Here is a 24,204-nt window from a genome sequence, read left to right as displayed (position 1 = left end):
GGCAGTCACGCGTGGGACCGTGGGTAGAAGAGATGGGCAGAGGAAGGAGAGAGAGAGAGAGAGAGGGTGTGAATCTCAGTGATGGCCATCTCAGCTGGGGCTGACCATTATACAACCATTGGCCTAGACTGACTCACACCATTAAGTGCTGTCTGCCCACTCTCATACTTGCCTCACTTACTCACTCACAACATTAAGGAGTTACCCATTAGTCTCAGTGCACACTGCACAGAGTCACGCATACCAAAGGGGCACTGTGTTTACTGGTGCTTTTTCATGTTCCAACGCTAATCTTAACCAGTTAGCATAGCATAGCGATGAACTGAGGGAGTTTGAACAGCATGCCATGCAACGTTCCCCTCCAGCAGAGAGAGAGAAAGAGAGAGTGCTGTTTAGGAGGGGAAGGAAGCCTGGAGACGGTGACCTTGGAGACGTAGGTCAGGGCTGCAGGGGAGTTTAGCTACCCCAGGAGCGCAACACTCAACTAAACCTAAATCATGTGGAGCGGGCTCGGCTCCAGTTTAAAAACATACCTCACGGCCGAGCCACAGCAAACATGAGTCATGTGTCTCACCCCTTTGTGTGTGTGTGTGTGTCTTAGGGGTGGGCGATATGGACAAAAAATAATATCTCGATATTTTTTGTGATTTTGACGATAACGATAATTAGTCGATATCCTTTAAAAAAATGTTTTTGTTCAAGTCTGAGTTACTTTACAACTCATTATTTATGAATACAATACAATTACAATAATAACCAATAACCTAACCTGTGACTTTTTAACCAAATCAACCAATGCATTGTCACTCTGACACATTTCCAATTCTGCCCCCACTTGTGTGTGTGGCAATGACATGGTCTGGCCAGCTACATTAGAGAAGATGAATAGGCCTAACAGTTTCCCAAGAGAAAGTCTGAAGCTGAAGTTCCTTTCAAACCTTTACATAGGATTTACTGTGAAACTAAAAGCAGACCAACAGAGTAGCCTTCATCTCAGTTATTTCCTTCTATGTTTTGTTTTAGAGCAATCACGTAGGCTAGCATTCCAAGTAACAGAATAGAAACTAATGCGTTAGCTTATGGCTAATGTATATGAGAAATCCCATAGAGATGCGAACGGTTAGCATAATCGGTAAACGTAGATATTTAGAGCGAACTTCAGTCCATTTACAAAAGTTACATGAGAATAGTTATTTGTTTACAACTGACTATTAAAATACTCAAAGGCTACTGTTTTCTCTCCTTATAATACCGTGTAGGAAAAAACGTGACTGCCTCATCAATGCTACTTGAACAGAAGTAGCCGCATAAAATCCCAAGTAGGCTACTCTCGCTGCACAAAATAAAAATTAGGCTGCGTGGGACAATGTTGTGACCCACTAGTGATCACGTGACACTTGCTCTGCTGCACTTCTCCCGCATAGCCTACCTCCTGGGAATGTATGAGTCTTCAGTGCATGATTTCGAGTGTTTTTTCCCCATAAGTAATTTAAATACTTGATAATGTCAATTTGCACATCGTTAAAACAACAATCACGATATTATCGCAGACAATATATATCGCCCACCCCTAGTGTGTGTGTGTGTGAGAGAGAGAGAGGAATGTGTGTGATGTATGTTGTCGTACCAGAGAATGACCACACTTAAAGCTGTTATAGCAATCTGTTCACCATTTACCTGTACTTACTACGGGATTGTATATCTCTGAGAGGTGGCGAAATGTTTGTTATGGTAATGGATGCTTGCCTCCGGGTGACCCTACGACAAGGCAGCGCAGACTGTCGTCTCAGATTTATGCCTCCCTGTTTGCCTGCCACGACTCAAGCGTACCATCCAGCGCGCTCGACTAAAGAACTCTGTAATTCTGCCCTCCTTCCCATTTAAATCAAATTTTAAATCAAGTCGCAAACCACCGAGCGTTGTTTGAGCTCAAGCGGCTCTGCAGCGGTCACAGAGGCATTTTTGTTGAGAGCATCCAGACAAAACAAACCGACAGATGTGTGTGTGTGTGTGTGGGGGGGGGGGGGGGTTGTGGCTGAGGGGGAATGCGGGGTAAAAAGAGGCAAACAAAACAAAACAAAAAAACTCAAAACAGACCCTAAACATTTCCCCCCTGCTGAGATTTAAACAAAGACGTGGAAGTCTGGTTGTTAATGATGGCATAAGCTTAAGTTGGGCACCGCCAAAGCACTTCGGCCTGGAAATATGGATGTGCTCGACAGCAGCAGCTAGCGAGCAGCTCCTCGCTCTCACCCACTCTGAGCCACTTGCAGGCGTTGAGTTGAGGACGAGGGTGAGTTAGCCTGGCTAGCGCCACCACTTCTCAATGAGACGTGGTCTGGGAACCAAACGTTCATTTTCTCGTATTTGAAAAAAAATGCCCAGATCCGTCTATTGGGTGCCACGGATATCTATCAAATGCGTCTGTGCATAGCTCATCATCGTCTTGCTTTCCCCCCGTTCTGTGATTGGTTCCCTATCTCAGGCGAAAATTTGCTCCATGGTCTCCAGGCTGCCCTAGCAGCGTGAATCAAATCGCGCGCAAGGCAGCATGGGAACACCCAGGCTAAGGGTGAGTTATACTGGATGGGACATCAGGCCGTTTAATTAAACATAGCCTTCAGGCGAGGAGGACGAGGAGAGAGAGAGAGAGGCAGAAATGAAAGTGTAGTGGCTCATCCCTTATAACTTCCTCATTACCCACGGGCGCGTGCAATTGCAGAGATAGCTGAGGACGGCCAGCGGAAGAAAAAAAAAAAAATCGGAAAAAAAAAAAAACTTTTCTGAGCTGCTTCTTATCGCTCTGAGCACATACAGGATGTACTTTGACTTGGGGGTGTCAGCAGCAGAGAGACAAGATAAAGCTGCAGTTGAGCTGATTTAATGTGGAGTTTGGAGCAAGTCTATGCACAGCGACAGAGAGAAGAGGATGGGGAAGAATAGGAAGATGAACCGGGTGTTAGAGGAGACAAAAAGTGCACACACGATGGCAAAAAGGGGCATTGAGACAAGACAACCCCACAAACCAATCAGACACACACAAATGAAGGAGAGAGATAAAGACTGCTCAGAAGCCTATAAAAAAACTCCATCGCTAAAAGTTATGTCAGAAGCAGGCACTTGAAAAGTGAATTAGACATGAATAGGTCATACAGACAGACATAACAGTCCACCAATAGTTCTTGCTAGGGAAAGAAATCAAAGATGAAGACAGACAGACAGGTAGAGCAGCTCACCTGAGAAGGCGGTCCGACAGTCTCAGGTGAGGACAGGCTCATCTGGCTGTTGATGCTCTTCTCCAGTGTGTCCACTTTCTCATAGGTGCGCTTCTGTCGCCCGGAGAAGTCCAGGCTGGCCAGGTTGCCCAGGTTACCATGGTGACCTCCTCGGCCGAGCGAACGGCTCCCTCCGATGGCAATGGTGGCGGCGGAGGATGAGGCGAGGTCCTCGCGAGACGAGCAGCGCGGCCCTCTCCCGTACCTGCGCGGAGAGCCGAGCGGCGAATGGCAGTGTGGGGGGCCGGTCAGGCATCCCTCAGCCATCTCAGAGTCCAGCCCTGCTGCTGCCGCGGCCGCCATGGCCCGCGTCTCCCTCATGGTGTTGGAGCGGCCCACCACCTCACGCATCTCTGCCATCAGCCGCTCGTTGAGCGCGTTCAGCTCACCGCTGCTGCCAATCGAGCCCGGTCGCCCGCCACCGGGACCGCCCGTGACCCGCCGCCGGCTCTTCCTCCGCAGGCTGGGCGACGGGCCCGTGGAGTAACCCGAGTCCTGGTAGCCTCCGGGGCCCGCGGGGGCCGGAGGAGGCGGCGGCGGGGGGCTGCCGAAGTCCTGTGAGGCCTGGCTGCTCTGCCGGCTGTGGTGCGCCTCCATGGCGCGCAGCACGCTGGCCTCCAGGGCCCGCCACGACTGCTGCTTCTTCTCCAGGCTGACGCTCAGAACGCCGGTGCCGGGGCCGCCGTCCTTGGCCTGGGGCCGCGGTCCCCCGTGGTGGTGGAGGTGGTGGTGGTGGTGGGGGGGGAGCAGGCCGTCAGGCGTGGCTATCGGGGATGGGGAGGGAGACGAGGGCCCTGGCGACGGGGAGGACAGTAGGCTGCCCTGCTGCTGCTTGGGGTCCACGTTGACCATGTGCTTGATGCACTCGAGGCCGGCGGGGCTGTAGTCTGAGGACGAGGGGCTCCTCCTGTGGCGGGAGCCAGTGTGGCCTGGGGCCGGGGGCTGGAGGAGCTTGGGCTTCTGCAGGCTATGAGAGTGGGGGTGCTGGTGCTGGTGGCCGTGGGAGTGGTGGGGGTGATGGTGGTGGTGGTGGTGGTGTTGTTGTTGCCGAGGACCGGTGCCGTTCATCAGCTGCGCTCCCTCCACCTCCATGGCCATATCGGGCGGCTCGTCGTAGATGGGGCACTCGGAGGTGTTAGGGTCGTCGTAGAGACACGCTGTCGCCGTGGAGGCGTACTGCGGGGAGACGGGACGAGGCGTGCTGCACTGCTGTGGTGGCAGCCGCTGTTGTGACCCGGGGCTGGACGCCAGCTCGCCTGGCGACGACGGCACCAGGCAGAAGCTGCCGTTGCTAGCCTTGCGCAGGTGGTGGGCCTGTCGCGCGTCCGCCGCCATCTTGCTGCCCGCCGGCGTGGTCTTGTAGGCCTGCGCCGCGCAGATGTAGGTGGCGCCGGACTTGCCGTTGCTTGAGGGGTTGAGGGTGCAGGCGGAGTGGCCGTTGAGCTTGCCGTGGGGTCCACTGTGCTGGTGCTGGCTGGCTGATGCTGCCGCCGCTGCGGCTGCTGACGGGGCTCTGCTCATGCTGTTCACCTTCACCAACATGGCTGCCTTAGAACCAGGCGGGGGCTGCCATCTCTGAGCAGACTCTCTGTAGTAGATAAGCACAAGAGAGAGAGAGATAGAGAAAGAAAGAGAGAGAAAGAGAGAGGGAGCAAGAAAAGGAGAAAAAAATAAAATATAGTTAAATACAATATCCCGTCTCAAGATCTTAGTACCTCAAGGAAAACAACAAAGTTAAACTCTCGCTTCAAATGACCATGGAAATATCCCATGTAGTACGCTGTAAGGACAGCAACAGACCTCTCATTCTTTGCCAAGCCTTTTCATAGACATTTGTTTTCATAGCAAAAAGATGCTATTAAAGCACTTACTCTTTGAGAACAATGGCACCAGTGTGTGGTATTCCAAAAAAAATCTCCTAAAATTACACTTTCTTTTGCCGCTTCTGATTGTGTGGAGCTTTTTTAGGTCCTGGGGAAAGGCATTTCTTTTGAGCGCGCTGCAGGACTGACGTGTGAATGAGAGGCGGCCTTTGCCCGGACACAGACTGAGAAGGGGATTGTATAGGAGAGTCGTATAAAAGAAAACCTACCCACATCTCCCGCTTGCCTCAACGATAGCCCCCCCCCAATCCCCGCCCCAATCCCACCCACCCCCCAGTTGAACAAAAGCCTCGTGTTTTTCTTACAGCATTCAAGAATTTCCCCTAGGGATCAATAAAGTATATCTATCTATCTACATTTCCACCAAAATGAAATATTCTCAGCATGAGACAATGAAAGAGGCCAGTCAAGCTCAAGTCAAGATGGCCATACAAGCCCTTGGTCCAATGCTTCAATTCAATTGTGTGAGATTATTTAACAATTAGATAGATGAGATGCCATCAACAATGTGAGGTATAAAAAAAAGCACTTGCAATAACACTGAAACCTTTTCCTTGTTGAGTCAGTGAAGTGGAGAGGCTAAGTTTAAGTGAGGTTAAACATTAATCCTGACATTGTAAATGAATCTGGCTGCAATCTCTTCACGCCGTTCCCACCCCATAATCCCCCATTCTTATTCAAATTCTCCCAACGGACCACATTCCTCCAACCTCAGCCTCTGTCACTTTCAATCCCAACGTTCCAACACTTCAATGACTCTATCCAATACTGTGCTCTGGTTAAAATCAATTTAACAAAACCAATAGAGAATAAAATATATAAAATCGAACGGTAGAGAATATAAAAAATGACATTTATTCCTTGTCTAAATGTGACAAGCAAGTCATAAAAGTTGCCCAACAGGTATAAGTAAATAGTCTTGATAATTACCGTGAACAGGTTGAACGTTGAGCACTCTTCACTTCTGATAAACTGAGGCAATAAGTAAGTGCACAGACTTCAAAAACCTCTCCCTTTAAGCCGTTCCCTCTGAGCACAGCCCATAAAGTCATTAAGAGCAGAAAAGCCCCCAGCGGTTCCAAATCAAACTTCTGCCTTTAGAAACAGAAACAATGCAGCTCTGGTGTCATGTGCACAAGACTGCGGTGTGTGTGTATGTGTGTGTGAGGGGGGGATTTCATCTATGAGTCATCATCTCACTGATGGGTGTCCTTTCCATTACACCCAAATGACCATCTCACAAACAAACACACACACACACACACACACACACACACACACACACACACAAGGGCACAAAAACACACACTGATGTAGTTACTCACTCAGACAGGACATCCACACACCATGGCAACACAGTTGAGATCTTTAGGCCAAGCAGACAGAAGGTGTGAATGAAGTATGGAAAAAAAACAGTGTAACAACAAAGAGTTTCTCAACACTCGCCATTCCTACACAAACAAATTGTAGCCTAGAACAATAACACCTCCACTCCACCCCCTCCCACACACACACCTCTCTCCCCCTGCCCCTTTCAGGCCCATAAACGTCTACAGTGTGTGTGCTTCCTCTCCTCCGTGCCAGGAGCACATTCTCTATCGCTCCTCTATCGCTCTCTCCATCTCCAGCTCCACTCTCTCGCTCTCTCTCTCTCTCTCTCTCTCTCTCTCACACTCTCTTTCTCTTTCTCTCTCTCTCGCTGATTTGAAAGTAAACAAGCGTGTTAAGCACTTGTGCAGACACACAAGAGCGCGCCTTCAAACACAGCTGCGGAACAGCGCAGCAACAGCAGTGAGTCTCTGGCATCTGGCCACATGGCACCGGCCCAAGTGACCGCTGTGCCGTGCCACTTTGCTCCGCTCCGCTCTCTCATGGTGGCGAGCCTCTCGTCACACTGGCCCACACGGACAGCCAGAGAAGAGGAGAGGAGAGAGGTGGGGTGGGGTGGGGTGGGGTGGGGAGGGGAGAGGAGAGGAGAGAGGTGGGGTGGGGGAGTAGAGAAGAGGAGAAGAGAGAGGGGGGTGGGGAGGGGAGGGGAGAGGTCGGGTGGAGAGGACAGGAGAGAGGTTCAGAGGAGAGAGGAAAGGAGAGGGGTAGGAAGGAGAGGAGAGGAGAGGAAAGAGCATAAGGCAGTGGTGGGCAAACTTTTTGGCTCAAGGGCCCCATTGCGTTTTGAGTGAGCAGCCTATGATAACCTAATGAAATGCTCGGCAGGCCAGATTAAAGTGTGCGGTGGGCCGGATCCGGCCCGTGGGCCGCATCGTAACACCCCCAATTATCACCACTTTTGTTCGGAAATTCTAAAACAACGATGTTATTTAACACTTCAAAATAACATTTGCTAAATGAACCTTACATTTTTCAGTAGCCATAGGTGTGTAGATTTGAACAAAATCTGTTTTGGTTCTTAAAAGGAGCATTTACTGCCTGTAATATCCGATTTTGTTTACCACGCTCGGAGTTATAGTGCTGGCCTGATGGGTCGCCTATTTACGCCATTTCAACCGCACATATTTTTTTGCATCTTAGATCATATGTGTGTTCGTCTCAGAGGTTGTTTTTTTTTTTTTTTTTTTGCAAACATCATTGACATTACAGAAAATGCAACACTACGACATGCACATGAATACTACATACGACAAACAGACGTACATTACATAAACACATACTGTAACTTAACAAGACATCACATTGACTTGGCTTCCACAAACATAACACAACATAACATTAATAACAGAAAGGCTAAGGATGATTTGCGTCCAGGATGATTACAGATATGATTATCAGGGATGAAATTGATGACCGGAATGAAAAGAAGGGGGGATGGGGGGGGGGGGGGTGCGGATGGTAGCTCTAAGAGTGTGAATGAGGTGGTGTTGGGATGGGGGTGGGGATGGGGGGTGAGGGGTAGTGAGTATGTGAGGATGTATGTGTGTGTGTGTGTGCGCATATGTATAAGGCTGGTTTGCTGTTGGGCCAGGAGGAGAGAAGCTGGAACATAGAGAGGGAGAGAGGGAGGGTTTCAGAGGAGAGGAGTTGTAATTATTCTATTAATGATAAGTATAATAATAGGAATAACTGATTGCCTGGTTGATTGCCTGACTGATTGCCAACCTGGGCACCCATTAATGGCCACAGTTCCACCCAGCCCCTGCAGTTATACTGCACATATGAACGGTTAGACCGAGAATTCTCGTCATGAAATTAAAATTCCACTGGAGCTCCAAGCGGATGTGTACACGCAGCCTTACAACACAGCTCTTCGAGTCACGGTAAAATGTCATTTTTGGTACATAGCTAATTTAGATACACCAATGGTGTGGGTGCTTGCGTTTCTTTAGGAATCCGCCGTCTTGGTTTGTATAGAAATGGATATTAAGTGACACATACACGCAAGACGGCGGAAATACAGGACCGACGGTAATAGGGGGAGTTCCGATAGTTTGCCCATCTCTGGCATAAGGTGTTTGGATGACTTGGTAGCACTGGCAGTGTTCAGAAGTCTTTACGCACTTGTAATTCAGGGCCAAGAAAGAGTAAGAAAGGCATACATAAAATCTCTGTGTGTGTGTGAGTGAGTGTGTGAGTGAGTGAGTGAGTGAGTGAGTGAGTGAGTGAGTGAGTGAGTGAGTGAGTGAGTGAGTGAGTGAGTGTATGTGTGAGTGCATGAGTGAACGCAAGTACAACTGCTGCCACTCTTGTGTGAAGTCAAACACCAGATGAACGTCTTCCTCAGGAGTGAAGTCACAGCTGTGAATGAAGAATGGAGGTAGGTAGGCAGAGAGAGAGAGAGAGAGAGAGAGAGTCTGTGTTCTTCAAGAGTGGAGGACAAGACACAGCTGTAAGGAAGAGAGCAGGACGAGATGTGAGTGATGGGACAGAAAGGGTCTATGTACTCTGTCAGGAGTGATGGGAACAGCCGTGCTGAGAGGCCATGCTGAGAGGACGGGGAGGCGGGAAGGCAGGAGGACGAGTGTTCTATTCTACAGAGTTCTCATGGAAAAGTGAAATAGAGGCCCTCGTTTGCTTGTGTGCTTATGTTGCTGCGGCAACAGATACTAAAGACAGAGAAACTCTTTCTAGATATGTACGTGTGTGTGTGTGTGTGTGTGTGTGTGTGTATGTGATCAATGGTGTGTGTGTGTGTGTGTTCAATGCTTTTGTGTGTGTGTGTGTGTGTGTGTGTGTGTGTGTGTGTGTGTGTGTGTTCAATGCTTTTGTGTGTGTGTGTGTGTGTGTGTACATTTGTGTGTGTGTGTGTGTGTATGTGATGTGTGTGTGTGTGTCTGATCAATGGAGCAGCGCTGGGTGAGAGAGTCAATCTGGGACGCTAAAGCACTTTTTCAAACTCAATCACACGATGCACCACAATACATGTTCATGGGTGAGTTGGGATCTCAATATAGATTCACCGAGACTAAACAATCCAAGGTCTATCTAAAGGCCATGTTTAAAACCCCCTGGGAGAGATGATTAACAAACAGAGATAGAGACAAACAAACCATAAATACCACACAACACACACACGCACAGAGAACACATACTTGAATTTCCCCTGGGGATCAATAAAGTATCTATCTATCTATCTATCTATCTATCTACTACAGCGCACGCACACACCCACACTATACAAAGCATACATGTGGACACACTTTCAAGCAGACACAAACACACAGAAACACACATTCCCAAAGGGAACAACAGTGCATAATTCCGGCTACAGAAGACAAACCAATCTAATTAAACAACCAACACCATGGCTTTACGACAGCGGGGCAATTCACCACTTCCTGGTGTCTGTGTGTAGGGGGGGTGCCCCCCCCCCATGCATAGAGTTCAAAGGGCATCTCTGTGTGGCAACAACAGGAAATACCAATACAGAGCTACCAATCAGCACCTTCAACCTTGGGGGGTCTCGCGTGTGAAGAGACAAACGCTTTCTGCCCTATACATTACCACTCTACTGTAAACAAAGCACACACACACACACACACACACACACACACACACACACACACACACACACACCTTCAGTCACATGGTCTCCCCTCCAGACTCTAGACAGCTACAAATCTACCATGTCTGTGGCCAGTCAACCCTGGCTCCAACACCCTGTTTGTGCTACACACACAGAACAGATCTGCGTGAAGCGCACAGGACTCTGAACCCGTGCAACTGGATCTGTCCAATGGACGCTTCTGGGAAACTGGCTGAACAAGGTTACGAAACTTCAGAATCACTCGCTCCCTCTCTCTCTTTCTCTCTCTCAGGCTCTGTGCTTGCTTCTGTACAGGCCACCAGTCAAACACAACACTCTAATGTGGGAGAGGTGCTGCCACAAGAGATTCAGATGAAGAGTGTAAAGAGACTAGAGGAAGGGAGGGAGCGAGGGAGGGAGAAAAACAGAGTGCTTGTTGTGTGTGTGTGTGTGTGTGGGGGGGGGGTTGTGTGTGTGTGTGTGTGGGGGGGGGGGGGGGGGTGAAAGAAAGAGATGCTAGCAAGCAGACAGACTGAAAGAAGTGGGAGAAGAGATGTTGGGATTGAGGAGAGAAAAAAAGAAAGAAAGACAGAAGAGAGGGGAGGTGTAGGAGGATTAGTCATGGGAGAGTGGCTCAGGAGGGTATTAGAGGCAGCAGCACCAGCAGCAGCATTCCTCACTTAGATCATTCAAGGGGGCCTGAGGAGGGTGTGTTTGCATGTAATGTGTGTGTGTGTGTGTATGTGTGTGTGTGTGTGAGGCTCTTCTGAGGCTCCTCTGTTGCAGTGAGGCAGAGTTTTGTTAAGACCAATATCAGGTACAGGCTGGGATTGTGGTGTGAGCAGATGGAGACATGATTTTGCCTTGTCTTCCATCCCACACTGGGCTGGGATCTCAACACAGATATCCAATTGTAAGATTGTAGATTCTTATGGAAGATTAACCACGCACAAGTCTCTTCAAGTACACTAGCAGCTAACCCATACAAACAAAGCTACAGTATCAGCGGGTGTGTTTAAACTCTCACACACACACACACACACACACACACACACACACACACAGCACATATTCCCATATCCACAAACACGGACACACATTCCTCAAGTTCCTCTCGGCCATGCATTGGGAGATGGAATGCTTTAAAACAAAGTTAGGACCCTCTGGAGCCTTTCTAGTTAATTTGATTGGGCTTGGGAGAAAATCAAGTTAGCTGTCAGGGAGTTCCAATTTGTCTCGGGGGAGGGCCAGCCAGGCAGGGTGGGGGGGAGGGCCAGCCAGGCAGGGTGGGTGGGTGGGTGGGTGGTTGGGTGTTTGGTTGGGCGGTTTCTCACTTTATGGTCTCAGCCATGTCTCCTCGCATGGCCCGCGCTGGTGCAAGAGAAGAGGAGCGGCTGGGGCTCAACCGAGCCGAGAGCCGAGCCCTCTCCACCCAGCTGCTGCTGTTATTGTGAAAGATTAGCGGTGGAGTTCGGGGAGACGCTTTTGTCGCCTTCTCACAGTTCCTCTCACTTTCTGAGATGACCGTTAGAAAGAAAAAAAAGAGGAAAAAAAAAAAACAGAGAAGGCAGAAGGCTGAGTCACCGTGACGGGATGGGCCCGCGGAGCAGGAGAGGAGAGGAAGCGACTCCAGAAAACGCACTATTATTACCCCCCAGGACAGGAAACAGGAAGAGAGGATTCTATAGAGCGGACGTTGTGCCGTGAATCCCGATAATTAACAATCTGTGTAAGGGCAAAACAAACACGCCAGCGGTTGTGAAGAGGAGAAGGAAGAAAGGAAGAAAGAAAGAAAGAAAGAAAGAAAGAAGAGAGAGGATGGCAAGACATCAGATGTGCCACCACGCCACACCCTCTCCGTCTCAGCTTGTATTATGTTAAGGTAGTCAGAAGGTAGTTCCTTTGATGCACAGCAGCCTGAGTCTGCCCTCAAACGTACAGTGAAAATATCCATAACAGCCAGAGAACTGCTCTCCCTCTAGAGCCCACTGGTAATAAATAGCCGTGAAGGTGGTAGTCCTGAGTAGCACAGAGGCAGCTGTCCCACGGCAACAGCTGATAGCACTTCTCCTGTGAGCCACCGAGTCTGGCTGCTGCGCATACCACGCATGCAAGAGGCCACACTCCCCGTCTCCACACCCCAGCCGAGAGCTCAGGGGTCTGGGTTGGGGCTGGCGGCTGCGCCCCGGTCCCCCTTCTCTGTCCGCGTGGGATCGCAGCAGGACGGCGGAGGAGAGCAGGGTGAGAAAAGGGAGTGGAGAGAGGGGGCAGATGGCGGCGGAGACGCCTCTGGAATCTGAGCGCTACATCTGTTCATTTCATGTGAAATGAGATGCAGGGAGAATGTATGGCTCGCCTTACCGTCGTAAAAACCACATCCTTTCCAAGCACCCGAGCACACACATATGCATGCGCACACACACACACACACACAAAGACGTTGAGTTGAGAACATGTGGTACCCAAGATTTTCCATGTAAGAAAATGGGTACAGAGAGCCACTTTAAGTTACAGATCTTTCCCTTTTCCACGTCTGCAGACAAGGTCAGACGATTTGCCATTTGCTATATATCCTCACACCTGGATGAAGCAGTCCATCAATTTTCGCAAAGATCTCAAAGGTCACAGGATTACATTGACACACACACACACACACACACACACACACACACACACACACACACACACTGCTACCTCTGAATGCCAGCGCGGCTTCAGAGAGATGTGGACTCAAGAGGTCATACGCAGGGCTGGTCAGGACCAGAGCACATTGGCAGCACTTCCTCATGTGGCCTGACTCTCCAGAGAGCCTTTCACATCTACAGGGTGTCTTTGAAGGGACAGAGAGAGAGAGAGAGAGATGAGCGTGAGACAAAAGCAGAAAGTAAGAGAGAGAGTGAAAGAGAGAAAGAAAGAGAGAAAGAAAGAGAGAAAGGAGAGAGAGAGAGTGATAAAGAGAGACCGCAGCATCTATTCTCTGGGTATTTTCGGCAACACTAACGGCGAGGCTAAAATAAAACAAAAGAGGGCAGTTTTACTGCTCCACTTTCACATATAAAAAAAACCTCTACTAGGCCACTAATCCAGTTTTCTGTGGACTCCAAAAGAGACGGCACCAGGGTCCAGTGAAAATATAGCTCTCCGGAATAGACAGGACGTCACAGAGCGACAGAGCGCGACGAAGACGAGAAGAGCAGGGGGGAGGAAGAGGACATACGACCATACATCAGAGTGGCTCGTCAAAGGGCCCCGCAAAGCACAGATTCATGGTGAGCCGGGTGGGTGGAGAGGGAGGCCCGTCTCTCTTTAGGTCTGGGAGGATTACCTTTTAAAGTCAAGTGCAGACAGAGGTAAAAACTCGCCGACCTCCCGCTATGCGGCACTGACTCATTATAACACACCGATCTCTCCAAGATTAAGCCGCACGTAAAAAAAGAAGAAGAAAAAAAAAGAAGTGTGTTTGTCTGAACTGTCTAACACACTCAACCTTTTTCACTCCAGATTGAGGCAGGGGACAGTGAGGGGAAATTGTCTGCTTTAACACATAACTCGTTAAGACTTAAATATTTACCACACGGATGGTTCATTTCCTTGAGTGGCTAAGGCACCACACACAGCCTCAGGAGCCCGAGAGGGGAGAAGGAAAGGGAAGTTCTACACGTGCTTCTGCTTTCTGCTTTTAGCTTTTTGGGGGTTGATTCTGAAAGGAAGATTTTTTTGGTCATGTAACCCTAAGCCAGTAAGAAATTCCTGTCCAAAAATCCCCCAAATATCTTAGAGCGTGATATAATAGAGCGTGACATGTAAGGGTGATTTTTGTGTTGATGATGCAATAAAAATCACGTTATGGAAAATTCCCCTGAACAAATACTTGCTGACACATCCATTCCTAAATTATTCCAAAATGAAAGACATAAATGTATAGATTCTCACAATGACAATGCAAATTCTCATTCCCAATTGAAGTCTATCATCTGTCACAGATAACAGACGGTCACAGATAAGAGACGGTCACTGATCTCAGTTCTGTTGTTCTCCTGTGACTGATGATGTGGAGTCATATTCTCGTGCTCTCCGTTCTACTCTGCCGGAGAAAAGACCTTGGGTCATGCCTAAGGTCACATAGAGGTCACGTTACACTGGTGTAGTCAGTGTCACGTGGCCTTAGCGCCTGAGAGAGAGGGAAAAAGAGACTGCAGGACAGACTAATCCATCTTCGCCACTGGATGGTTAAAGCAAATCCGGAAAGCTAGATAACACACACACACACACACACACACAGGGAGTGATATTTTCTCACACACACACACACGGAGTGTCATTCACACCTACGCGCAGAGACACATGCTGTTATGGACCGCATACGCACAGAAACATAAAAACAAACACTCTTCCTATAAACTCAAACATACTTACAAATGCATGGGATTACAGTTATCTCATTCAAACATCAGATATAATACCCCCAAACCACACAGACAGACAGACAGACACACACACACACATAGACACATGGGAAAGCCACCTCCCTCAGCTCATCTTCTACAGCAGATGTTGGATTTGGAGAGGAAAACAAGACAATCCCTTTATAAAGCAGTCGGTGGTCAGTGACACCATTTGACCTCATCACTCAGATCCTTCCCAGTATCTCCCTCATACACACACTAGCACACACATACTGTACGCACACAAGCACGCACACACACACACACACACACACACACACACACACACACACACACCTCTTTTCCTCATTTCCCCTCACTGGCAAAACTGTTTACCGTAGAATAGTAAAATGTTTTCTGTCTGTCCCACTGGTACCCAACAGGTTCGGATTCCCCTGTTCTCCGGGGCTTTAGGCCGAGGAGGCAGATATAGCAGCACTCGCAGGTCCAGCAGTGGGCAGGAAACTGATCTCACACCCAGGCCATATGATAACACAGATGGTGGCTGTTTGGAGCGCGGGGATGCACTGATATTCTCTGGCCACGCCTGCTTGCAGTTATTTTTAGACAAACAAACGCAGGAAACCAGGGATGGGACCTACTGTTTTTCTCTCCCCACACACACACAAAGGTATGAGACAACGTCTCGAAAAAATAAAAAATGTCATAACTGATGAGCCGTTGTAGTGGGGTATTTTAAGCAAATTACCATCAAGTGGGTGGACAGTTTTTAGTGAAGTCAGAAAAATAAGAGCCAGAAGTGGTCATCTACAGTTGAATGTACCCATCTCAAACAGGAACAAGCGGCCATATTGAATAATGTCCGAGCGTGCCAACATTCCTCAGAGAAACACGCAACCCAACCCCATGGTAAATAGGGGAAGACCGTGAGATAACAAGGGCGAGTCTATAAAAAGACTTATTGTGGTAGAGGCTCCATCTTAACTGGAGATCATAAGATCCCAAAAATGTATAGGCTAGGCTACCCATGAAGGCTTCCACTTTCATCCCGGCAGAGAAAACCATTATTCTCCTTAACAACTTCTCATTGACTTCACTTAACTCATACTATTGTCCCCATTTTTTTTGTTCTTTGTCCTCCTCTGATTCATATAATCTTCGGCAAAGGTCAAACACGACCAGTCCAGACTGGGTTGGTGGGGGGTGAGGCGGCTGAGGCATCATGGGTAATGTTAGGCTACAGTGTAGCCTACTCTCTCTGCATGGACAAGGGCCTCCTCTGCCATGACCTCGGACACACAGCTGGCCATTGTTTAGTGCGGCGGGCTGACCCTCCTCAGAACACGTGAGTCATCTGTAGCGACTTCAGGAAGGAGTGCTGGAATCCCCACACAGAGAGAGAGAGAGAGAGAGAGAGAGAGAGAGAGAGAGAGAGAGGGAGAGAGAGAGAGAGGAGGGAAGAGTAGGCCTGGTGGAGGCCACTGTTTCTACTGCTCGTCTGTTTTACGTAATCGGGAGAAAAGGTTAGAGGGCAGAGAGTGGGAGAGGGAGAGGGAGAGAGAGAGAGAGAGGGAGAAAGAGAGAGAATGAAAGAGAGAAAGCATAGCAACCCTCCTGTTACACTGTTATGAGTGTGTGTTTCTAGGATATTCCAGTCTAGGGCCCCCAGGATAAATGTATAGACACTCTTCTGGTTGAGAGAGCTTTGTGGAGGGGGGAGGGGTGGACCAGAGCCATTAAGGGGGGGGGTTGAGGGGAGAGGGGCCCAGAGGACTACACAGCCTCAGGCGCAGCTCAGAGGAAGAAGAAGAAGGGGGGGGTGTTGAGAAAGCCACCACTGCTGATTGTCCATGTGGGGGTTTGGAGCTGAGCAGAGAGGAGGCTCCTGCCATTACCCTCACACCGCGGCTACAGGCCTCTCTCTCAATGTCTGCAACTCAGCGGCACGGCACACGTGCAAACGCACAAACACAAACATGCACACGTGCGCACACTCTTACACGCTCGTATTTAAAAAGGACAAAAATACACACAAACTTTGATATAAACTGTTTAACTCCTGGCTGGTAATCAACAGAGAGTCTAAGAGATTAAATGGACAAATGTGTTTTTCAAACTCAAAAACACTCCTATCCAACAGACACAGAGCGAGAGAAAAACATATAACACTCCTTCCTAACTCGGGTAGACAGGCAGTGAGAGAAAGCACACATACTCACACACATACGCGCGCACGCGCGCACACACGCGCACACACACGCACACACACACACACACGCACACACACGCACACACACGCACACACACGCACACACACACACACACACACACACACACACACACACACACACACAGAGGAGAAAGTCACGTTTAGACCACGATGGTCTGGCTATTGCCCAACAGTGACCCACGGGCCTCCCTTAATCTGCGGCTGGGAGCCAGCAGTTTGTTTTAACGGAGAGTGAGAGAGAGACAGGGAGAGAGGGGGAGAAAGAGAGAGAGAGTGAGAGAGACTGCATGGTTGTGTGGGATAGACCAGCCAATGTAATAACAACCCAGCACAGTTTAAGGACCAGGCTAGGCTGGGGCTAGCAGAGAAGGTGTGTGTGTGTGGGGGTAAAGTGTAGAGGTGCAGGCGCGTCTGGAATCCCCACACCACACTTTGGACTTAGACTGCACGCTCCAGGCCCCTTTGAAAGGGGCTCTGGGCTCAGGGGCTATGTGTGGAGACAGCTTCTTTCGCAGTGGCAGAGGAGAGGGAAGCATGGATGTCAGGTATTTTTATTACAGATTGATGTAAAAACACAGGGCCTCCACACTTGGCAGCCATTCTACAACAACCATCTACCGTGTGTGCAGCTGCTGTTGGATAGGAAAGGACGAGAGGTGAGGAGGGGAGAGGAGAGGTGAGGAGGGGAGAGGAGAGGAGAGGAGAGGCCAGTGGCACAGCTGTTTTTGAATGAGGGGGAACAAGGGGTGTTAAATAGCTCCTAATTGGTCTCACTCCTATGGGTCAATTAGTGGAAAACTCTCTTAAAAGGCCCACATCACATGCAACCACCTACGGTTGACATGAGGAGGCAGAGGTTATGGGGACTGAGTCTGAGAGTGATTCTCAAGTGTCCAAATTGCCAATCAGAACATGGTGAAAGTGAGAGAGAGTGTGTGAGACAGAGAGAAAGCGAGCGAGAGAGAGAGAGAGAGAGAGAGAGAGAGAGAAAGAGAGAAAGAAACAGGAAAAGTGGAATTACCTCAAACTGTCTTTGCCATCACTCTCCATGCTGCCATCCCCCTGCTGCCTTTCACTTGTACCCTCGTTGCTCCTCCTGCTCTCCCTCTCTCCCTCCTCTCCTCCTCCACCTCCCTCTTTCGGGTAGGGCTCCGGAGGAGGCAGCGGGGTGTGTCTCCCCTGGCTGCCCAGGGTGCCTCCTCCTTGGGCCTGAAGTCTCTCCCTGGTCCCCGTACCCCCTCCGTTGGTGGCGCCCGCTCCGTTGGCGGCTGTGAGGGCACCCACCGGCCCCCCTCTCTGCACCTCGCTGCAGCGCTTAATGGCCTGCAGCTGGGACAGAGGCACGATGTCGGCACCCTGCGGCCGGTGCCAGACGGTCAGGCGGTCGGAGGCGTTGTAGTAGTAGAAGCGGCTGCTCTGCGTGTCGAACAGCTCCCACCACTGGTTGCCGTCAGACTGCCGAACGGGGGCGCCAGTCGGCGGCTCCCAGCCGCACTCGCCCGTAGCCAGGTTCACGTACATGTGCTCTCGAGAGCGGGGCTCCAGGATTTCCACCCAGTCAGAGCTGAGGACACGAACAGAGGGAGAGAGGGAGAGGGAGAGAGAGAGAGAGAGAGAGAGAGAGAGAGAGAGAGGGAGGGAGAGAGAGAGATGGAGAGGGAGAGGACAACAATGAAAGACAGTTGTGTCTGATAGCAGTAATTGCATTTACATTCTTCACGTGTGTTTGTTTACATTGGAATGAGGAGTCATGTGAACATCAGCATCTATCTGCAACAGCAGAAGAAAATAGCATGCTATGCACTCAAGCATGTTAGCATGAAACCGCAGAATAATATTATGAGTGCTATGGTTATCCAGTTTTTCCCACAGAATTGAATTCTATTTGTGGTGGTAGGTTTGCAGAATTAACTTGAATGCAACAGTTTTTAACACATTAGCGCAGCGTGGTTATGATGCTAACCAGACTTAAGCACAATTTAGTAGAACCTGTAAAAATCATTGTGTGGTGGTCAATGTTGATATTGTGGTGGGCCGCCACAAATAAGTCAATGTATGGGAAACACTGTTATATTAGTGTCTCATTAACCCTCTCCTGACTGTGCTGATCCCCTGATTAGCCTTCTCTTTCTTGGATAAGGACAGAGGGAGCCTTCCAGAAAGAAACTTCATCATCTCTAAGAAACCTAAGAAGCACGTGGTGGCATTTCTTCTGCTGCATAAATAGCACATTGAAATGAGGACTCAATGTTCGATCCCCAACACAAGCACTGCATTAATTACACAGCCATTAATTAGACACACAGCCACATTGACTCAGTGGTTCATCGATAGGTCAAACTGGTGAACACTGAGAGAGAGGACCGATAGGGTAAGGTCACAGCCGTTTAAGGATAAAATTGGTGATTTCTATGAAATACTGATTGCTTTTTCTGAAGCCGAACACAAATGTTGAAATGTGATCAGATTTGGTGCACTGTAACTGCATCAGGGTGAATTAGATGAAACACTTGAACATGAAAATAAACTGAATTAGGAGTGATGCTCTCAACTCAATGCACTATGCTAAACATTTGATTTTGTTGTCCTTGAGCCTCTGATCCAACCTATATCTTGTTATGGGCATTATCTCTGTACCATCATAATGCTACTCTCTTTCTGTCTGTGTGTGTGTGTGTGTGTTTTTGTCAGCATTTGCTTAAACTTAGTGCCAGTTACTAGCACAGGACGAGGAGCAGCAAGAGCAGGGACATCTCTGCATGTGTCTAGGCAAACACATGGCCTACAAATCTTCACATGCAGGCTAGTAAACACACACATGTAAACACACACACACACACACACACACACTAAAGCCGGTAGTCCCAAGGATCACTATCCGCTGACAGAAGCTCCATCCGGAGGCTGAGAAGGACTAACTGCCGCCTCAGCACAACAAGTATAGAGGTACAAGGGAACAGATGGAGAGGATAAGAGAGAGTGAGAGAGAGAGAGAGGAAGAGAAAGAGAGAAAGAGAGAGAGAGAGAGAGCATCAGTGAAACAAACACAGAGTATAGAGGTACAAGGGAACAGATGGAGAGGATAAGAGAGAGTGAGAGAGAGAGAGAGAGAGAGCATCAGTGAAACAAACACAGAGTGTGTCAGCAAAAGAGAGGGAGAGAGAGACAGAAAAAAATAAATTCTGTTGTTATGAATTGGTGTGTGTGTGTGTGTGTGTGTGTGTGTGTGAGAGAGAGAGAGAGAGAGAGAGCAAGCGAGTGAGAGTGTGAGAGGTTGAGATTGAGCATGTGAGAGAGACAGCGTGTGCGTGAGCAGCCAGAGAGAGAAAGTTGGAGAGAAACAGAGACAGACATGAAGAGAGGGAAGGGCAAAAACTCCTGACCCCACTAGCACAGGCCATGGAAATGTCACAGAGAGAGAGCATAGCATGCTCAACACACACACACACACACACACACACACAAATACACAAATACACAAACACAGTATGTTTACAGTACTTGACAGTGACAGTGTAGGCTGAGAATTTGGCTTGCTTGATTGTGTGTATGTGTGTGTGTTTGTGTATGTGTACATCATGTATGTGTGTGTGTTCCGTCAGAATGCAGGGTGGAGTCCAATGTTCGTAAATCAAATATTTGATACAATAACAGGAAACAAATCCACAGGGCCTGTTATTCTGTACTCATCATCCCCCCAGAGCACAAACCGGGGCCGCAGCGATCACGCTCTCACACCGCGCAGAGAGATGAGATAAAAATGTTTTTCATGCACTCAGCCTCACAAGGAGAATGAAAAGGGCTCAACTACGGTACACCCATGGGCACCGGCCTAAAATTATGGCTGTCCTTTATACGAAGATCCTTTATACTTCCTCCTCAAGCTGAGGATGCAAAAGTAAAAAATTAAAAAGATTCATTGAAGTCTCCTTTGCTGCCACTCCTGAAGGACTCTCTGAACAACTCTCCCCAACCAAAACATGACAACTACAACTGCTTAATGTGTCAATCCAGCTTGCCAGTGGTGCATCGAAAGTTTGTTTGTAGTTGCTTGCTTGGGACGAAAAAATGTTTTTAGAAACCACCGTCTTCCTCAACCAAAGAGATCCCAGCTGTGTCAAACTGCGGGAGGGCAGAATGAGAGCTAGGCTAATTTGGGTCACCGTACCCTCAAAGAAGGAAACTACACTTCTTCATGATCTAGTTTTCGTAGTGCAAAGTACAGCACTGCTTCAAATGAGCTCATTTCAGGCCATGAGGGAGGAGCGCAGTAGCCAACAACCTGGTCACCAGCTCAGATGGAGAGGACACACAGATCCACACGCACACCGCCCGATCCTTCAGGCTGCAGGGCCCGCATCAGCATAATTCAACACTCTTAGTCACCGGAGAGTCACTCATGATACTCAAGATACGAACACCCTCAGATACAACGCACAATGCCAAAAACCTCCCATCAGAGTCATACCATATATCATGAGCAAGCTGACTAGACAGATAGACAAAACCACCACACCTGCTAGCACCCACCACCACCACCACCACCACCACCACTCCCCACCCAAGCTGCGTCCACCGCCAAGCTGCCTGCGAGGGCACGGGTGTGAAACGTGACCAGCCTGGTCCCGATCCCAGAAACCAGCAGCTGACCTTGAGGGGTGGCCATGTGCCTGGCATGCCCATGGTGGGACGAGTGGAGAGATAGAGAGAAAGAGAGGGGGGGGGGGAGCGAGTGAGAAAAGGGTGTCCAGGATGAGCCCTGGCTGGCATGCCAACTCAGTCGCTTAGCACAGATCCGACCACTGAGTACCACTGCCACTAAGGCTCTTAGGAGCAGTGCTCCATGATCCCACCGCGACACGTTTTCAGATTTGGTGGAGAACCGGAGGGTAACTCAGGAAACCTTTCAATAATGACATCACTGTTGTAACTTGTAAGCCACGACAGGGTGGCTCTCTCCATATGCACTTCAGCAGCAGAAGCAGAAGGCGGAGGTAGAGCGACTAGCCGGCTGGCAGTCCCTGCCCACGGTGCCCCCTGTGTTGCCCCCAGCCTGGACTGAGCCAGCAAACACTGCTGGCCAGCTCCAAATTCTGTCACTTCTGAACTGCCTTGTTGTGCAATAAAGCATTTTGTTGCCATTTCAGTATTAATAGGACACATCCAAGCGTCAATGTTTTACATAAACTACAGGGCCATTCAAAGTCAAAGTCAAAGTCAAAGTCAGCTTTATTGTCAATTTCTTCGCAATACTGCGATCTTTGCCAGTACTTGGCAATACTGCCATCTTTGACAAACATAATCCTCCTACTGCTGGCTACCTGCTGCTGGCTGGCTGGCTGGGCGAGATGGAGACATTCTGCGCGAGGAGGAGAGAAAGAGGGTTGGCAGGTAGTCTGGGTTCACAGTGCCAAGTGGATCTGGCAGTGTTAAACTGGGCTTCTTGCGGTCGCTCTCTCAGCGGCCCTCGGCAGCTCGGGGCGGGCCGCACCATCTGGACTCGACACCAACAAACAGTCCACTTCACCATAATTAACACCGCTAACCACTTTCGGCCTTATCTGGCCAGACAGGCCCACACTTTGCTGCTGTGTGGTGTTGATGATGAAGTCTTCTGCGTGGATAAAGAAGCCTCTGTGAGTGTGTGTGTGCGTGTGTGTGTGAACAAGTACCAGGAAAGGAAAGGATAATAGTTTTGAGGGGGTGGCGAGGGTCAGGTTTTATGATGACTCCCTCCAACTCACAAAAGAAGCTCCCCAGCTGTGTGTTCCATGGGTGCTGCAGCACGCTAAAGGGGAGCCAGGCTACGTGGCAATCGATCAAGTGATTTACAGAGGGGTGGCTGACCAAGGGGCAAAATTTAAGAGCATCAGTAACTAAAGGCATTTGTGTCACAGTGACCCCCCAACCCCATCTCCAGGAACCCATCCCCCAGCCCCACCCACTCTTTTCTCAGTACTTGTGAAATCCCGAGGGAGGCTACGGTTTCAGCCACGGCATGCTTCACGGTGGATTCCAGTCTGCCAGGGTCATATGTTTGGCATTACACCATCATAAAAACAAATTTCCTCCACTTTTTTCCCCCTGTTTCTTCGCCACCCACCCCCCACCCCGACACACTCAACACACGTGTAGAATGTCTCCTGGTATGTGAACACAATCATAAATAACGGAGAAGGGTGAAGGTCAGCTGGCTGGCAAGGGCTCGTCTTACTTCAACAGGTACCTAAACATCCGAGAAACCCAGTGTTTAGGGCTTCGTCCGGGGTAAATATACACCAATTACGACTGCTAGCGACTGGGCCAGCATCTCATTGATGGAAACTGACAGGCAGGAAGGCTGGGGATTTTCTTCTAAGTGCTGGTTAGGACGATAGGCCCCTTATCTCACTACTATGCTCCCATTTGTCTCCTTAACAGCGCTGCTTAAATCCTCTTTGGTGCTCCTCTTAAGTGTGTCAATCACGGGGCTTAGCGTGTCTGGCGAGATGAGAGCTTTGGCATGTTACGCAACACGGGCTAGGGAGATAACGAGTTCCCCGTGGTCGTTTTTTTAGTAAATAAACGACGGAGTGGTTCACCGTGGGAGGCGATAGTGCTGCGCTCACCAACGTACACTTCAGCCCGTCAGAATCTTCTCATCCAAACGTCTCGTGCAAATGTGCACGCAAGGCAAGCGCAAGGCTGCGAAGTGGCGGGCCAGGGTTCAAATCCGCAACCGCCGCTGCCCTTATAAAGGCACTCGCTCACTTCTCTCACTTCTCACATGAGGGCTCAAAGTGTTGGATTCTTCTGCCCTACGAGAGCGGCATGCCATCTGGTAGAAATTACGGCAATAAAACAAAAATGGTGAAAATGATGGTATTGTGTGTTTATTCTCAAAATCTGACAAAAGCTTTGCTTCTCTTTCATGGGCACAAAGGGGCTTTTGTGGAACGTCTCGGGGGCAGGCAAGATATTTTCTCAACCTGAAAATTATTCCAGCGGCGAAGAAGAAAATACATTATATTAACTGGAATAACACCTCTGAAAATGGATAGCACACGACAGAGGGGCAGGCTAAACTGAGTCCCAAGAGACCACAAACACGCATGTAGACAACGTGCATATGAAGACAAACACACAATAAATATACTAAACACCCTCACACAGCGCTGCTTCCTTGAGCTTTGTGGGTCACACTGATGAAGAAATCCTTCATTATGTCCACAGCAAACTCAAACAGGCGTCTAATAATAACCTCCCATTCAATTCAGACCTTCACAGCAGCAAAAACAACTCGGGTGTTGTGATAAACTATTGTCTCAAAAATAACCCCCAGTGGCATGCTTCCCAGTAGAAAGGCAACAGTGCTGGATGGCTTTCTTTGAAAATGAGGCCAAAGCCTGACTTCATTCATATTCATTTTAGATGTGCCTGCTTGGACAGAACT

General features: G+C 49.2%; 1 protein-coding gene across 4 annotated transcripts in view; it reads right to left on the bottom strand.

The window, feature by feature from the left end:
* The window catches only part of arhgap46a (Rho GTPase activating protein 46a), a 42,378-nt gene that overhangs the window by 10,115 nt on the left and 8,059 nt on the right, over positions 1–24,204 (bottom strand). For 2 of the 4 annotated variants that reach the window (XM_042088636.1, XM_042088635.1), the window contains exons 2-3: positions 17,794–18,336; positions 3,237–4,863 (exon numbers count right to left, since the gene is read on the bottom strand). In XM_042088636.1, coding sequence (XP_041944570.1) covers positions 3,237–4,863; positions 17,794–18,336 — 2,170 coding nt within the window. Of the gene's footprint in view, positions 1–3,236; positions 4,864–5,146; positions 5,264–6,088; positions 6,277–17,793; positions 18,337–24,204 lie in introns of those variants that run through there. The other 2 variants (XM_042088637.1, XM_042088638.1) reach the window with 2 other exon arrangements.

The sequence above is a fragment of the Alosa sapidissima genome, chromosome 4 (assembly GCF_018492685.1).
Source record: "Alosa sapidissima isolate fAloSap1 chromosome 4, fAloSap1.pri, whole genome shotgun sequence".
NCBI lineage: Eukaryota > Metazoa > Chordata > Actinopteri > Clupeiformes > Clupeidae > Alosa > Alosa sapidissima.
Note: the sequence above shows the minus strand (reverse complement) of the source record. Positions and strands in the feature narration are given on the sequence as shown.